Here is a 17,978-nt window from a genome sequence, read left to right as displayed (position 1 = left end):
AGTTACACGCAAACACTTAAAAAGGAATCCTACGTGGAAGTGCCCGTTTCCACATTTGACTACTTTCAGGATTTGTTGCCTTAACACTTTTAGTGATTTGGAAGTAAAAATTATTTTAAACACACCTATAAAAAAATAATACTGCAGTTTTATCATCAGGGCTTTTTCCCCATATACAATGTCAGCAGTGGTTAAAGTTACTTAATGTGAAATAAAACAAATATTTATACTTGACCTTTGTCTTTTAGTTGTGATATTAAAGACCAGAAACTGTGATTACAAATAAACCAACCTTTTCCAGGGATTCACTCTGCAAGTCTTCTAAACTACTTGACTTTTTTTTTTGTGGAACCCTTAAAAAAGTGACAGGGGAAAAAAGCAGCAGTTAATACCACATAGTATATTTATATATGCCGCAGGTGCCTCCTATGACAGCTGTACAGATCACACTTTGTTACATTTGCATGTAACAAATAATTCAGAATTGAGAGATTATTTTTAGTCTAAAAATCATAGTATTAGAAACTGCAGTAGATGAAGTCAGGAACAGCAACAAGACATCCTCTGATCAGCAATGAAAGGCAACAAGGCCCAGTGTGCAGCTTTAAACCTTGTACCTACACATGACTTTTTGGAAGCTCTTAACAAGCAAAAGTACAGGGCAATAACTCCCTGTGAGCAATGTGGACACATTAAGGGATTTTAAAAAGGAAAAATGTTTCACATTTCAAAGTTACTTGTTCTTACCTATTTATGATTTCCAAAGATTCTTCTTGTGGAGAGGTCATATTAGTCGAAGATACTGGAATGCTTCCACTTTAAATACAAATAAATGTCATAGCTTTAAGTACTGCAGTACATATATCTTCTGATATACAAAAGTGCTGATTTATTCATGTAATTCAAACCTTACAGAACTAAGCATCGCAAACCTCCCTGGCAAACACTGCTTTCACAAGTACCCAAAAGTACAGCAAAGCCAAGAACAGTCAAGACAAGATACCAACAGTTAAACAGCCTAAATAATACAGATTTAGGACAACCCACACGAAACACGAGAATGAAAGGTCTTGCCTGATTTCCATAGCTTTGTGTGGCACTGGAGGGAGCACAGCTTGTGACAATTCTCCTGAAGAGGCCTTTGTAAAAGACAAGAGTTTCAAGCCTGTAATTCTGGTGTCTGATGCTGAATCTACCATGCCCAATATCAGGAAGTACAAAAATTCAGCCAGGGTCAAACCCTCATCTACATTACTACAGAGAAGCCAACACCAAAAAAATCATATATACGGCAGAACTCGCTTCTAAAAACATCTTTACTAAGTACCTCTGTTTTCAGTAATTCTCCTTGAGAATTATTCAAAAGGTTCCATTTCCTTAAAGTTATCTCAAGTTCCTCTTCACTGCCACCAGAGACAGAAGAGCCTGTGAGCATTAAAGAGTAGAGGTAGAAAGGGAGAGAAACAGGCAAAAAAAAAGACATTTAGGCCCATATCAGACAGTCTAAATTCTTCAGTCTCCAAATTCCCCTTCAGTCTTTCTTTGTAATTTACACCACCCTCTCTGCTCCCCACCCCTCCTCTGGGCTCTGATTTACCAGAAAAATGATTTATATTAGAGCAGCAAATTTATCACTTTCAGTTGCATGCTTTGCTCTACTGTGAGCAGCTGAGCTGCTCATCAGGCAGCTTCTGAACCATTTGTAATTCAGATTTTGATGTTCTGGGCCAAGTTGAAGTTGGTACCATTTTCTTACTCGCCATGGATCACAGTGTGGACAATCTCACTGTGCACTGTAGGTCCTACACAGGCTTGTGGTACCAACTCAATAATCCAGAGCACCATGGATTGTTCGTGTACTTGACTCTTGTGTGTTAAATACAAGTTTCCATTCTGCTATAGAAGGCCTGAAAATATGTTTGTTAATGTGATGATGTGTGCTGAACAAAACTGTCCTTTCAGAAGGTCAAGTTTCCCAGACTAGATTCAGTACTGGAAAGTATGGTGGCAGCTTAAAATGAGATTGTCCTAACCCCCACTCTGCTTCCTGCAGCGTAACTGAGAAATGGGACAAAGATCTTTCCGTAGATTTTAAAGTAAAATATATAAATATTGTGTGCACCAAAGCAACCGTGGGTTTTCAGTTGTTCCTTCCAAAAAGAACTTGCCTAGTCAGCTGTCAGGATTTTTTTTTTAGTGGAAGGGAAGGACAACAGAACTTACTAGATTTATTGTAAGTCCTTTTAGCAAAAAAGAATAAAAGTCCTCCCTCCTAACAGTATCGAATTGCACCTGAGATCAGCTTTCCTTTTATGAATGCCATATAAAAAACATGACATAAAACATTACCACTAGCTCCCTGGCAGCTGAGCATTACTGCCATTCCTGAACTGAACTGCAGTGTAGGAAATCTGAATATAGGATGTATTTAATCAATTAATGTTCATAAAGGTCTCCTGGTATCATTTCACACTGTAAAAACTGGCTACTCATAACATAATGATCACAGGAAACACCACATAAACTTAATACCTATCTGTATACCTTATTCATCTCCTACAGATGAATTAGTTTAAATCATATAATGTCATTTTAATTTGAGTAATAGATTTTTTGAGAGTGATATAATGCCTTTTCAAACTACAGGCAATAGCACAAGTCTGGTCAAGACATACTGTGGTTCTCTCTGTGTCTGAAAAAGTATATATTTACTCTCATAGCACTCCAACGTGACACAAAGGCATGCATAATAAAATATATATTACTATACACATGTATTTAAAAGGACAGTAAATAGCAGTTGTAGCGCATGCAGTTTTTAAAAGACCTGATATCAGGAAATAATTCACAAAATGTTTTACCATGAGCTGCAATCATGATGTCTTTGACCCTCCTGTATTGGCTTAGCAACAGTGTCAGCTCCTCTATTCGACGGTCCTGCAAAAAAACATTAAACAAGATCACAGTTAAATTCCTACATTTTTAACCTGCAGAAATGCTGGACTACATTTCTGTGATTTTCATGCAAGTAGGATCAAGTCTGTCCCATGCCTTGTAAGGAATGCTTCTTGGCTTTTATTCGTCATTGTACATAGTATTTGCTAGACGGTGTGAAATTATGGATGTAAGGAAACAGGAGGAGCCTTATGTTACTAGTAAATTAGTTATTTAGAGAAGCATAATTTGGAAATCTGCTTTCACTTCTAAGAGTGATGGTAATATTCTGGAGTTGAACCTCAATTGCCTGAAGTGGGCAGTGTTTTACCATACCTGTCATCATAAAGTGAATCATGTTTATGTTTTGTATAGTTTAACAATCTAGTCATGCTCTTTAATCCTGTGTGTAGGATGTTCTCCATTCTGACAGCTGCACTTACTCCAGTTTTGAACACACCTGTTTGAAGCCCAGGCAGTCAAACCCACATAGGACCAAAGAAATGAGGCCTTGTGAATGTCTGATGCATTTTCTGACTCCACTCCTTCTCCAGTACCTAATGCTTTCCTATTACATGCAGAAAGCATCGTGATCCACGTATTCAGGGAGGGCACTTGCCTTTTCCACTCTCACAGTTTGTCCTGTTTTTCTTTAACCCCAGTTCTAAACCATTCCTCTGCGATAATCCTGCCCAGTGCTGTGACTACAGAGCACTGAATACAAACCCAAGCAAGAATAAAGAACTAGTTTTCACAAGCAGGTGTCAGCCACAGAAACAAAGAGGTGGGCACTGGAAAAAGAAAAATTTTCCAAGGAAGTTGACAAGTATTTAAGGAATTATCTGACACCGAGCTGCTGCCCTGCCACAGCTGTGTCAATGTCAGAGGTATTTCAATTAAAATCTGCTCTGGCACACGTGTGCTATATTACAGCCACAGCAGATACCCACCAAGGTGGAGGAGTAACTGCACAGAAACCAGATCTTTACCACTTTACAAAACAGCAGATGATGCTGATCCTCCCTTCACCCTCAGCAAAGTATAACATGAGGAAGAGGAGGCCTAAACCAGATACCCCGTTATCCCAGCCATGGATGGAAGCAGCAGGTTCCCATTCATAGCAAAGACCTGAGACTAACATACCTAGTTTTTAAAAAACAGAAATACATGCACCACTTACTGCGAACTTAGTTCAGCCCTTTCTGTCCTAAGTGACACAGGGAATATTTATTCTGAGGTCCTTTCCCTCAGGAAGAATACTTCATTTTGCAATATTATTGAAGGTAACAGTTCTGCATGAAACACTTCAGAAGCCGTGGGTCAACCATCAGTCCACTAGTTTAAATACTACAGTTTTCAAGGAAATAACCTGCCTTCTTCTGTGAGTACATCCAGATATTAGGACATAAACAACAATATTTTGTGTTCCCTTCATATACAAAAACACCCCATGCAGACTTGGAATAATTTTGTCAAGAGATAATGACACATCTTTTATTTTCCAGATGTAAATTTTGGCTTTTTAAGCGTTTTTGAGAACTAAATATTGTTATGAACCACATTAATGTTCTCCAGAATTAATGTTGTCCTGTTCGGATTACCCACTTACTAAAGGAAGATTTTAGGGATGCATGTCATTGTTTATTTGATTGTAGAGGAGAGTGTCACCATAAAGGAAAATCTTATGGCTTGATTTATTATCATAAAAACCACAATCTGCTGAAGAATGAATCCCCCATTTAAATAGATTTAATTCCACTCCTTCTCCTTTAGTGCTCTTTTTTTTTTACTTCCTCTTATTTATTTACATCCTGTTCCCTTTCTCCCCAAATCTGAGTCTGCATCAGAGGCCACTTTGACTTCCTTTTAATATCACAATCTAAATTGGGTTTAGATGCATTTTGGGTTAGGTTGAAAGACAAAGAGCTGCCAGAGATGAGCAAACCTTAGGGATCTTTTCAGTAGCAGAAAACAGGAGATTTTGCTCATTACAGCCTTGTCTTTGTCCTCTCCTCTGGAATGTAATGACCCTCCCAAATTCTTCAGCCAGGTAAGCAAATCAGCCACACTTTCTCTTTAAACATCAGTCTTCTGTCACAACCTCACAGGATAATACAAACATCCTAACAACACCACTCTTACAGAAAGTGTGTTTTCAGAACGTTTCAGAGATTCAAACCCACAACTTCATTCTTACTGTGTAGAGTGAGGATTTTTTTTCTCACCTTTTCTTCATTTGCAGCCAATAACGATTCCATTCCTATCTTCAGTCGCTGAACTTCTTGATCTAAAAATGTTTTTAAAATGTTATAAGAAAAAACCCACTTGCTATATTTAGTGTAAATATATATTTTGTGATACTCTCCCTATGTTCTTATAACTAACCAAAACCATATCAGTGGCAGGGCCAATGCACTATTAAACTACATTTAACTTAGAATTTTTCAAAAGCTGAACTATTTAAAGCATTGCACAACACAAACATCCTGGTTTTGCTTATAAAAGGCTCCATAATACTATTTTAAACTATGAAAGTAAAGCACTGGGAAAAAAAGGAAACACTGAAGCTCATTTTGCAAAAGATTAGAGCGTGTTTGCTGTTATGTACTTAAGGAAATAATTTTAAGTGGGATTGAAAATGAGTTATGTTGCATCTGAGAAAAATATTTGGCAGTTTATGAGAAGTAGTTCAAGGACATTCATGGAACTTGGAAATGAAAAATAACAAAAAATTGGTTTGATACAAGGAAAATCTGTAGAATATTTTTTCTTAAACATTTCAGTATGAATAACTAGGTTAAAATCTACCTCATGAACTAAACAGTTGCCTCACACAATTTAGTGTTACATGATAAAGGCAATTCAGGAATGCTATAGTCAAATCAATCAAAACACACCCTCTGAAAATGTATGAGGTTGTAAAAGCTGAACCAAATCCTAACTTTGCTGAACCAAATCTTTCATTTCTTTTCTAGGCACTATTCCTAGCAAGTCCTCCAGTACCAACCTATACAGAATCAAGTGTAAGTGATGGAGACAGAACCTGAAATATTTTTTCTGTTGTAACTACCACTCCAGGGATTCATGCTTTGACATTAAACCAGACCCACTTGTTCACAAAAGGCTATGAAAACAGATGTGTCAGATGTGAGAAAGGGGAATGAAAATCAATATTGCTAAAGAGCATCTGTAAAAAAAAAAGTTTTACAAGTAAATGTTGAACATACAATGCCATGGCTAAACTACTTGCAAAAGCTGTAATTAGTTTTTATTGCAGTGATTCTGGAAAATGCACACCTCTCAATGATTAAGTTTTAGGACATGTAAATGAACCTTGCAGACTTAATTACACAGGGCATGCACAGGCACAGCCAAATCAAAAACTAAAGTCAGCAGGCAGTGGGCAAGCAATCGAAAGACTTTTAAAAAATCACAGTCCTGCTAATTTCTCATTATAAATATTGGACTTCAAAGAGGACTGGTGTCAAGGCAGTTTGAGGCACACTAAAGCAAACTTTACTTACAATATTTTTTAACAACATCAAGTATGGAAACACTTATTCAGACTTTTTTTTTTTTAATTTACTGCACTGATTTAAGACAAAAATCCTTCCCCTCCAAGGAAGAAGACCTTCAATTAGAGCCATCTTCCCAGATATTATGTGGGCTTTACACATGTGCAAACAGAAAGAGGTAAAGGTTAAGCTTTGGCTCTGTTAACCTTGACATCTTCCCTTTGAAGTCCAACGATCTGATTTGTGAACCTCTGACTTTTACTTCTGAAGTGAAATCTCACTGAACAGGGCAAGTAGCTGTCTGCTTGCTGCAAGCAATGGAAGCAGTGCCTCATGTATATTACAATTAGACAGCCAAATCTAAACAAACATTGAATTACTGCTGCAGAATGCATCCGAGTTATAATTGGTGTGAAAAGAACAGTGAGGTAAAGCCAGAGAAGGGAATTGCAAGGCTTACGTTTTTCTTTTAGCCTTCTCCTATAAACTTCCTCTACGATGGGAAATGGTGAGAGTCAAATAAAGTATGTAGAAAAAGCACATATTAGATAAATTTTGCAATTTACTTAGAATATGCATTCTAGCATACTACAAGTACATTGACATTATTTTACAACTTTGAGAAGACCACCTAAAAATCTGATAAATTTTTACTGATAAAAGTAATTTTTTTTTTGAAGAAAAATTATTACTGTTTCCATCCAAATACAATCTAAGTGCTTTCCTTGAACACAGTCCAAAGAATCCACAGGGTTTGGTTCTTCTGTCACTGAAATCAAGGACAGTTTCACCCACCTTCAGTGTGAACAGAACAGACACACTACTAGAAGTTGAATGGTGCTGAGCTCTTGATTTATTGTCAGACCACTACCTTTCCTTTGAAATACCATAAATTATTTGGGAGCCTCTTGGGAAACAACATTCTATTAGTAGAAGAGTTCCTCTACAAACCACTGCTGTTAGACAAATGAACTTTCTAGTCAGACATGCAGTTCTCTACATGCACAAGCTCTGCAGTTGAGTGAAATCAGCACAAGTATATGTTAAGTCCCCTCCTTGGAATAAACCACAGGAGACTCTGGGTAAGCCCTGAGAAAGACGTAGCACAGCACCTGAAAATTCACATCTCAACCAGGGCAGCCTTCAGAAGCATTAGTTAACACCCACAGAAGAAGTTAGTGCAGTTCAGCTGATGCACTGTGGTAAACTACACACAAACATTCCTGCCTGGAAAAGTGTCAGTGCTGCAGAAGAACAAGGTCACTAAAACCACATTCTCATGGCCCAGCAAGGGACAGAGGCCCCAGGGAGTCGATATTTCAGAGAACTATGACATGACTGGTTGAGACCAAAGGCTAAACAAACTGGTTTATTTGCCATTGTCCTGTATGAACAGTGCAGTCTTAAAACAGAAACCTGCAATATCATAGAATCCTAGAACAGCCCAGGCTGGAAGGGACACTTAAAATCCATCTGGTCCAACCTTTCATGGGACAGGGACCCTAAAAGAGACATACTTCTGAAGAAAGGAATCAATGACTGTTTTGGGATCTTTGGACATTTAAACATTATGCTTAGCTACTACTGTGAATTTTTTTTTCCTTAAAAAATAGAAACTGTAAGATTTCTCAAAGAAATTTTCCAGGCATACACAAGAAATAAATTCCTATTGAACTACAGCGACGCTTTACAATTGCAAATAAAATACCAACAGAAAAAGTTGCAGTGCCTTGAGGATACTTATTTCAATTTGTGCTCCTTCTATATTGGATAGAATTTCACACATTAAAGGCCTCAACTGTATCAGAACACACAATGAATTTACACCATTTTCCCTCACAAAATAAAATCTCTAAGTCCATTCTTGTATCTCCTTGTATTCCTTGGAATAAATCCTCAGCCAAGCTGCTACTGAAGTGAAGCTAAAGTACGGTTTTGGATTTTTAATATTGTTTCCTCTGCTCTTACCTCTTTCTGCCACTTCGCTGTATGATGAGGTCCTAGAGAGCTGACTTTGCAGGCGTTCTATCTCTGCATCTTTGAGAGCCAATTGCTCTTGAAGCTGGGCTATCTCGGCCTGAAAGAGAGCACAACAAATTCAGAATAACATCAGCACCAATCCTCTGTGACTCTTTCCTATGAGTTAGAAGATATCCAAGTATAGCTCTTCGATTGATATCTGTTACCAACTCAGGACATTGTTACATAAACACTGTAACAACTATACATACTTATGTATAGTTTATTTATGGAGCATTATCCTGTTCCTATTACAGAAACTCCTTTGCAATTAGCTCTTGGAGAAGACAGACTTAGGAAAAGGTACCATTTTCAAGGATTCGTGTAGGTAAAGAAACTCTAGAAAGTTCTCAATGCTACAATCCTGGTCATATAATAATAATAATAATAATGACCATTATAGGCCAACTCCTGAGCTTTGCATTAAGACTACTAAAAGATAAAAAAGCATTTTTAAACAGATACTGTTGTGGTTTTTTTAATCCTAGTTACTACTTATTAGGATAACTGAGAATCTATTAATGCTGAGCTGCCTTCTCAGCAGGATAACAAAACTGTTCTTCCTCACAACAGCAAACAGGCTAGAAGGAAAGCACAGCCTGGAAAACAACCGCATACATGCAACAAAATACCAGAGTTCATTTACATTTACTGCAATTTGTGCTACCATTAGACTGGGATAGAAAAATCACACATTAAAGACCTCAACAATACAGAGGGAGAAGAATTCTGTGATTGTCCAGCTTGAAATACAGCAACTCTCATCTCTTTTTCCTATTTGTGAGAGAAACTGCCAACAGCATACTTTACTAAGTCAGCAGTTTGTTAAGATTTTCTTCAGAGGCCTTAAACCCTCCATTTATCAACATTTTGAATTTACCCAGCAAAAGCATACCAAACCTCCTTGCAGTTAAATAAAAAAGGGGGGAAAAGGAAGAAAAAAAGGAAAGAACAATGTTGAAAAAAAAGAAATCACTAATGTGACTAGTTTCTCAAAATACTACAATAAAGCAGGAAAAAATGCAAAACACCAATCAACATTATTTAAATAGGGAAAAACATGGACTAATTAACAGACAAACTTATTTTCACCAGGAAGCAAGTGTCTGGATTGCAGGACAACATCACCACTCTGCCTAAAATTCCACGTGGAGTAGAAGAATCTGCCTTGTTACATCTCTGAAGGGTTCCTACACTTCCCAGTGACTAATATGCTTTTTATATCTAGCAATGGAAATATTCCAATTTCTCATCTAAGAAGCTGGAACAGGAAGACAAAAGTTTGCAGACCTCCTAATACCAGATTTGGATGTGCCTCCCCAGTCTATTTGATCTTTTAAATGCCCTCTTTTCCTTTAATGTCTCATTCCTGTCCTCTCTCTGATTATTTTTCTGTTTCCTTTCTCTTTCCTTGTACTTTTCTTCCTTTCCAGTCCTGCATCTTCTCTCACTCAATGAGTTTTTTGATTCTTCTTTCTTATTTTCAATCCGCTCCTACACTTTCCATAATCTTTATCTGTCTTGGCAGCTGGCCACACACTGCTTGAGAAAATATTTTCCCAAAGCCTGTTCATATCCACCACGTCAGAGAAAACATTTTCATGGATAGAAGAGCTATTATTTTAATAGGAAAAAAAGTCACGATAGCAACATTTCATTATTCATCCAAGAATTCTCAAAAGAAAGAAATGCTTATACAAATAGTAGCTGTTTGTCATGTCTGGATCAAGCTATCAAGTATTAAAAAGAAAACTCAGTTTAATAATTTGAAATGTTTCTCCAAGATCCAACCACAACTCAATTCATATGAACAGGGATTATAGGATTATAGGAGTGAAAAGAGATGAGATTATAGCACCAAAGTGCACCTCAATGAGGAAAAATACTAAGGTGTTTTTTAATCTAGTGGAAAAGGGCTTAAAAATTCAAACTAGAAATAACGGTGAGAATTTCAACTAGAAAAATTAATTACTAGGGGAAAATGATGAAATGTTTCAAATGTTGAGCTTCTCCAGATTACGATCCAAAAGCTTTCCAGGATTTAAGGTCAACAGAAGGGTAAGGCAGCCATGCACTTTGATATACACAGAGTCAAAGCAGATGATCTAATGGTGTATTTTGGGCTTAATGTCTATGAAAATAAATTCCATAGTAAGCAAACACCCAACAAACTTTGCATGTCTCTTCCCTTCAGGCTGGAAAGTATATTCCACAGAGCCTTGTCACCACTACACAAATAAAAGAAAGAAAACCTTCAAAGAGGCTTTTACTCAGACCAGATCTTTGTAAGTCAAAATGCCTTTCTTGGTTTCTTAAAATAAGAATTACAAAAAGGTAGGAGACTCGAAATTGCACTGGAGGGAGCAAAAGGCACAAAAAACCCCCCTACAAAACCTTCAACCCAAAATACTTATTCCAAAGATGGTTAGAGAAAATTTGACTGTCTAGTAGACCCTGACACAATGTAAATGTAAGGACAGTAAATACTGACAGAAGTAGAGCACATTCCTTTTCCAGCTAAAATAAGTCTGTTGTTAGAAAATGCTTATTCTGCTTACTTTAGTTGCTTTTAATTTCCACTCGTATTGATTTCTTTCATTTTCCAGCTCTTCCACTTTAATTTTGAGGTGCCTAAGTTCCTGTAGCAAACCCTGCAAAGGAAGAACAGCAGCTAAAAGTAAGGTTTCTCTGGCAGATATTAATTCTTCATAGTCCTGAATTAAAGATCATGCATGAAACACACAGTAAATGGACACTGAACCACCACACTAAAAACTGTGACCAGTCTAAGAAGTTGTCCCTTAAATGTCCCTTCTCCCTTTCCTTTATATCTTATTGTTCATTCTGAAGGACAATATTATTAAATCCTTGATGGAGCTCTGACAAGACAAAAAGTCTTAGAATGAACTGAGGAAAAGAAAAATTTGGAGGCAACCCAATTTTGGAATTCCTGTGTAGCACACATATTAAACATACACATTAATATATTGGAGTACAATAAAATTTATTTTGAATGACTCCCAGATTTGACTCTCAGATTATTTCTCCAATCTGCAGTTTATCCTGTAGTCTGTTAGTCCATTCAGCAGGTCTGCACAAAGGCAAGCTCAGAAACAACAGCCCTATTTTCAAAATAGGTGTCATACTGAAAATAGTTATTTTTGTAATATAAACCTATAAGAGAAATTAGTGAAAAACTGCCTCACAATACAAGCAGATTACTTATAAAATGAGTTCTGGTGATTCAAATTTTAAGTAACTAAATTTTAAAGGCAACTAAAGCAATCTGATTTAAAAATAAATATTAAAATGGTCTTTTCCAGGCATACCAGTGTCATTCCACCTTCAGTGAATTTAAGGATTGTATACGCAAAGTAGCTTTTGTTTTGACATGTGACATATTTTGATCAAATACAACCAGAATCTGTCATGTAAATTCAACAATGCTTTTCTGGTAACTGCTAATGTCAGGGGTTTAAAAAAAAAAAAAAAAGGTGTTGGATTCGCTATTTTAAAAGTACAAGCAGATTATTTTTACTATGGTTCTTTTAACTCACTTTATCATTAGGAAAAGAAAGGATACGTGTCAGATAGTCTTAGCTGAAGCCATTTTATACTTGTGTTAAGCTTTTAAGATATTCAGGATTCAATAATCTGTGTTCAGAGGACTGGTGAGGGTGCACCATCAAGCACAGCTGGGGTGACATCACCATGAGGAAAAGTAGCAAACTACCAAACCATGCTGGCATGCTGCAAATCAGACAAATCCCAACCTGAAAATCAAAAAAAACCAAAAAACAAACCCAACCCACACAAGCACTACAGACTTACAAGTAAAATGGAAACTAAAGAAAAACCTGAAAGGGGTGATTGGGTCTTACAGGTATCTGTGTTTTAGCAGACAGCCATCAACAGTGACCAAATTTGTCCTGATAATCAGGGGTGGGGACTTTTTTTTCTGGTAATTTTTATGACACTCTCACTCTTTGCTAATGAAAGTCGCAAAGATTAATGCCAAACATTCACAGCATAGCTCTGGTTAGTGGGATTTAGTTTGTGCAAGAGAAGAGAAGAGGCAATACACAGGCTTCTGCCAAGGGGTACTTCTCGTACATCACACCGAGAACAATTCTTCTGGCTCAGAGTCTCTACTGATCTTGGGCCAGATTGAGGACCATTAGGTGTCAAGTCTGGTTTCCTATCTTGAGACTTTCTTTCTTGGATTCTACTATTAATTTCCAGCTGAAGTCTACACATCTGCTCCTGTAGGTCACTGATCAGGTTCACTACTGACTGAAAACATGGGAGGAAAGGAAAAAAAAAACAAAGACAAAAAAAGAAAAAAAGACAGGTGAGAAAGAAAATGATGCAAAGAAGATATCTTTGTAGTTGCAGCACAAAGAAATACATGAAGCACATCAAAGGCAAACTAAAAAAAGACAGATTATGTGTTTCCCTTCTGACAAAGCATAAGCAAACAAGTATAAAACTGAAATACTGCACAAAGCTACAGTTTAAATGGAACAGAATCTACATTCCAGACAATTTCATGATTCTGATTCTAAAGTTAAGATCAGAATTTGGTTCCTCATTTTTGGAAACTTTTACAGTCACATGAAGTCAAATAAAGGAAAACTTGGAACATGTTTTGATATGCTGGCTCAGAGGCATACTTTTGTTGAAATGGGACTTGATTACATTTATTTTCACTGCCAAATCATCCACTAGGAAGAAACTGCAAAGTGCTCAGTTGGGGCCATAACCTACTTTTTCACAATTTATACACAGAATTTACTAGTAAAGTAATTCTGTTTCCATGTGTAGTGTGGGGCAGAAAAATAACTCCATTCCCTCTCCTGCTGTCTGGGCTGGATCTTGACATGGAGAAGGAGTTAAGAAACATACTTAGGAGAAATCAAAGGATACCACAGAAGAAAAAGTAATTACTTTAATGTGTGCCAATTTGCTGGTCAGCTTCTTGGACTTGTGTGTATCAGTGACACACACAAAAATATAGCCAGCTCAGAAAGCAAAATAAAGTCAAGTATTAAAATCTACATAACATTGCACCTAAGCCCCCAAACTCTGTAGCAAATAGAGTTAGGTATTTTCTCAGGTATTACAAGTTGGGAGTTACTCTCTCTTGGCTTTCATGTACATTTAATAACATATGTTTTGTGATTTCTCAGCCTTCTCAAGTGGAACAAATTTGATGAATTTAATCCATCTCCCAAAGGAGCGGAAGAGATTTTAGTGGACAGAACAACAGATAAAATGGCAGGATTTTTTTTTTTAATTTTTTTTTTTCATTACAGTGCACAACAGTTATCCTGTAACCTCAGCTCTCTGGTGAATCAACAGTCTCAAACCTAGGGAACAGCTACTGCATGGACAGGACACTATTCTGACCAGGTAAGTATTAACACAACCAATCTCATACTGCATCAGCATCTGCAGCCAACTTGGAACATTCACAAAGACGTACAAAACGTGTGTACAGAAGTTAGGTATGAGAACTTCACATGTTTAAGTATTTTTCTAGGGGCTTAAGATGTGGGCTTAAGACGAAAGTCAGAAAAGCAGTTACATATATTTCACTTTTATGCGTATTATTGTCAATCTGGATCACAACGTCTGATGCTAATCCTCTGTCATCCAACAAACATTTAACTCACATAAATGAGGAGCAGTTCCATAAACAATCAAAAAAATTAGGAAGAATACCAGTCCCTAGCAGACCAACTCTGCAATATCCAGCCTTAGGCTGGCATGTTTTGCCAGGGCTGCACATGTTAAGGACAGCTCCCCGAGGTGAAAACATATCATTCATTCAAAGGACACAAGAGCCACTTTACAGCCACACAATAAGACACTAGCAAGGGGAACATCCCCCCAGCTAACTCATCCTCTACACTACCAACTGTCTGTACAATTCAGACACTATCCACAACATCTTCCATACTTGGCTTTTGTTTCCTTTTTTACCCTCATCTCCACAATCAGGTACCCCACTGAGCAGTACCAGCTGGGAATTGGGACTGTCAGGACACACATCCATCTCCCTCGCTTTCTTTTAAGCACCAAAGCTTGGTCTGTGCTTGTCTGTGACACAGACACTGTTAACCCACACGAGGTTGTGTTCCTGCTCAAACAGGATGCAGACTTCTGAGCACAAAGTGAGAGCTGCTCCAGCTGTGGCAACATGGGGGAGTTCAGAAGCACTTCTGCTGTCAACTTGCAATTCTTTTCTCTTTTGCCTCACATTAAAAGTGGGAATGGGAAACACTGTGTCCACACAGACTGTCCTCAGGGCAAACTTGACAGTACAGATGAACTCCAGCTGCAATATGTACCTTTACAGTTGTTTCTATTTTCAAGGTAGGACAGGCTTCTCATTTTTGAGATTTTTTCACAGCATGAACATTTATTAACACTTATGACATGTTGATTCAGATGGGACAACACACCAAACTCCCCAGAGAGAGTCAGTGGCTCACTGACTCAAGTTTCTTTGGAATTGCAAGTAAGTTTGCACTAGACATTTAACTCAGAAGTTACAAGAGCCACAAAATACTTGCCAACAGTTTCTAGCCAAAACCACAGCACTCATCCCATGCTAAAAAAGAAAGCACTAGGATAGAAGAAGGGCTGTGAGGCAAGTTGAAATGGACAATTGCTACTGCAGTCTCTGCACAGTGACACAGTCTCTTTTGTCCATGTTTAGGTAGAGCAGGGATCTGGGCTGCCTTTAATCACTTGATAATGCCCCTCACTCATACCTTGCTACGTTAAAACCCCCGTATTTTCAACATTTCTGAGGCTTCTCAGGTAAGAGAAAAGTTGCACAAACCCCTCAGGTGAGACTTCAGAAACCTTCAAAGCATTACTGTGGCAAAAGTATAACAGCAAAGGAATTAAAATGACAAATCCAAGAGTGAGACAGTCCATTTACAAGCAGCTATTCTCCTGGCCCCTGTGTAATATATATAAATAAATGGCATTTAAATTTAGTATGTGCTTTTGGAGAGCCAGAGACAAGTGGCATTCAGTGTGAAATCAATACCTTTGAGAGGAGGTTAGAGATGCTTGATAAACTTTGCTGCTAACTAAAACCAAACCCAAATGACAGCTGCACAAGATAAAGTGAAATGAATCTGACACATTAAAACTTGCTCATATTTAGAAGGGTATCTTAATTTGCTTTGTTTCCTCCCAACCCAACCAGAAAAATAATTCTATAGATAAAGCCTATGTGACTGGAAACAGGTGTTGTGAAATAAGCCAGCACAAAATTAGAATACAGAGAAAATACAGTGTAGCTGCATTATTCTGCAATGCCACATTTAATTTTAAACTTCTGAAAACCCATTATTATATTTAGAAATAGCAGGGTCAGCCATGAAGTATAATTAACAAGCTGTTTAAAATGGTTTAACTACTGGATGCCTTTGTAACACATGCATCCACGTGAAAAAACTGATAGTAGCAAATCCATCAAATCACTATTCTGACCACCTTTATCAATCCTAAACTCAGTTTTGGAAGCAGCAACTGGCCAGCTGCAGTCCATGAGAAAGGGTTTTGCTCTGCCAACCACAGCTTTGCTCCACTCATGTAAAAAAAAAAAAACAAACTAACTGCAATTTCATTTGAGGCATTACACACTGTAAGGGCATGCTGCAGTGGCCACGATGTGCAGAGATACAGTTACAGCAAGATTAATTTCATTTGAGCACTTGTCAGTTTGGAAAACTGTCTCACTCTGAAGCAATGAGGTGACCAGAACACACCTGTGTGTGCACAAACAAGAGCAAACCACAGGTAGGCTGTTTGTGCATGTCAAAGTGGTTTACTCACTAGAAAGAGGAGGCAAGAAGTTTAGGAGAACAAACTATTACCAAATTTAAGCAGCTGTGGTTTAACAAAGAAAATGTATTAATAAATTTCATTCTGATGTCTGAAATTGTGTCTGTATCGAAAAATTAGTATAACTTACAGGAAGCAAAGCTGAAATAGGGTTAAAGCATTAGAATTCAAATAAGGATCCTATTTGATTGGAAACAACCCCTGTTTGTCTTGATATATTGGATTACTGCTTATTCAGGATAATCTGAAATAATGATACAAGTATCTCAACAAGCAAACCAAAAATGCTGTTTATTTCCCACAGCTTCACCTACGACACCCATTTTCCTTGCTTTGCATATACACATTTTTGACTTTCAACAGGCCAGAAATCTAATCACATCCTGGGGTAGTTAATAATTCAGCGCATACTTAACACAACGATTCTCAGCTTTTCCATCAGATTAGAATCCTTTTCCATCTCAGCAGGAACGTGTCCTATCACTCAGCAATACAACAAAGCCTTCCAGGCGAACAAAGCTCAACTTTTCCACCCAAGGGGGAACACACACCTTCCTGCAGCGGCAGAAGGATTCCACAGGTCACCCTCACCACAGAACCAGACCGATGGGCTACTCAAAAAGTCCTGTCAATAAAAATGCACCCAAAAGCTTTGCTGCTTTCCAGGAGTCAGGCTGACTGTGCGCGTCCCACAATAATTTGGGCATTCTCATCCCGGTATTCCACACGTCATGAGAAGAGCTGAATGCCTCTCCAGAGGGCGGCTGCTGGGAGCAGGCTCCCATCTGCAGCAATTAGGAGCTGCTCAGACCTGTTCAGGTTTTCAGGTACTATGAAGGTGCTCAGGCCTTCTGTACACAAGGCACTGACAATTAAGCGTGAAAGAGCATGAGAAGGGCCACAGATGGTAAAAGCAGCAGCTGGTGCCTCTCTGGCTTGCAAGCTCTGCCAGGAATTGCTCTCTTTAAGTTATCTTTTGATCTCTAAAGAAAACTTCAGAGAATAAATAAGCGGGAAAACAAACACACCCCAAATGTGTTATGTTGGTGCAGTTAAATGACCGATGCACAGTTATCAAATATTTCACCAGCAACATTATGGAGAGCAAACAGTCTGCCTGGATTTCAAATTCTCCTGAGCCAATACGGAACAAAGTTTTGGGTTTTTTTTCAGTTAGCAATGTATAAATCTCAGACAGTGTAATCCTTCTTTTCCAGGTAATCCTCTCCTGCTAGTTGGTCCCATTATAGGACCACTGAGTCAGGCAACACATGGCAATTTGTATGAATTACTCTCTTCCAGGATGGCTTTCCTTCCTTGGCTCCCACCTGCTGCCCACTACCATGAAATGGGTGTTGTTCAGATGATGTTTCACATGTTCATTCAGCATGTTTCATACTGTCTTTCTTAACCAACACAACAAAAAGCAAATCTCCTTTGATGTCCAGAACTCTCCACATCTGAAGGGAATTGCCTTCAGTCCATGACATTTTGTTTTTGTTTTTTTTTTTTTTTTTTTTGCATTATTTATCATGTAACCACATGGCAAAACACTCATTTGAGACAAATGCCCTGCCCCATGTCTTTCCCTACCAAATGCCACAAATGCATTAAAATCCCCAAGTTTGATCATCTCAGTGCTTG

At 37.9% G+C, this 17,978-nt stretch overlaps 1 protein-coding gene across 1 annotated transcript in view; it reads right to left on the bottom strand.

Annotated features, from left to right (window-relative positions):
- The window catches only part of PPFIBP2 (PPFIA binding protein 2), an 84,037-nt gene that overhangs the window by 14,119 nt on the left and 51,940 nt on the right, over positions 1-17,978 (bottom strand). Inside the window, exons 7-16 of the mRNA XM_027651043.1 lie at positions 12,582-12,761; positions 11,027-11,119; positions 8,418-8,526; positions 6,910-6,942; positions 5,160-5,221; positions 2,862-2,937; positions 1,328-1,425; positions 1,075-1,139; positions 748-816; positions 293-353 (exon numbers count right to left, since the gene is read on the bottom strand). Coding sequence (XP_027506844.1) covers positions 293-353; positions 748-816; positions 1,075-1,139; positions 1,328-1,425; positions 2,862-2,937; positions 5,160-5,221; positions 6,910-6,942; positions 8,418-8,526; positions 11,027-11,119; positions 12,582-12,761 — 846 coding nt within the window. The remainder of the gene's footprint in view (positions 1-292; positions 354-747; positions 817-1,074; positions 1,140-1,327; positions 1,426-2,861; positions 2,938-5,159; positions 5,222-6,909; positions 6,943-8,417; positions 8,527-11,026; positions 11,120-12,581; positions 12,762-17,978) is intronic.

The sequence above is a fragment of the Corapipo altera genome, unplaced genomic scaffold (genome assembly GCF_003945725.1).
Source record: "Corapipo altera isolate COAL_440 unplaced genomic scaffold, ASM394572v1 78, whole genome shotgun sequence".
NCBI lineage: Eukaryota > Metazoa > Chordata > Aves > Passeriformes > Pipridae > Corapipo > Corapipo altera.
Note: the sequence above shows the minus strand (reverse complement) of the source record. Positions and strands in the feature narration are given on the sequence as shown.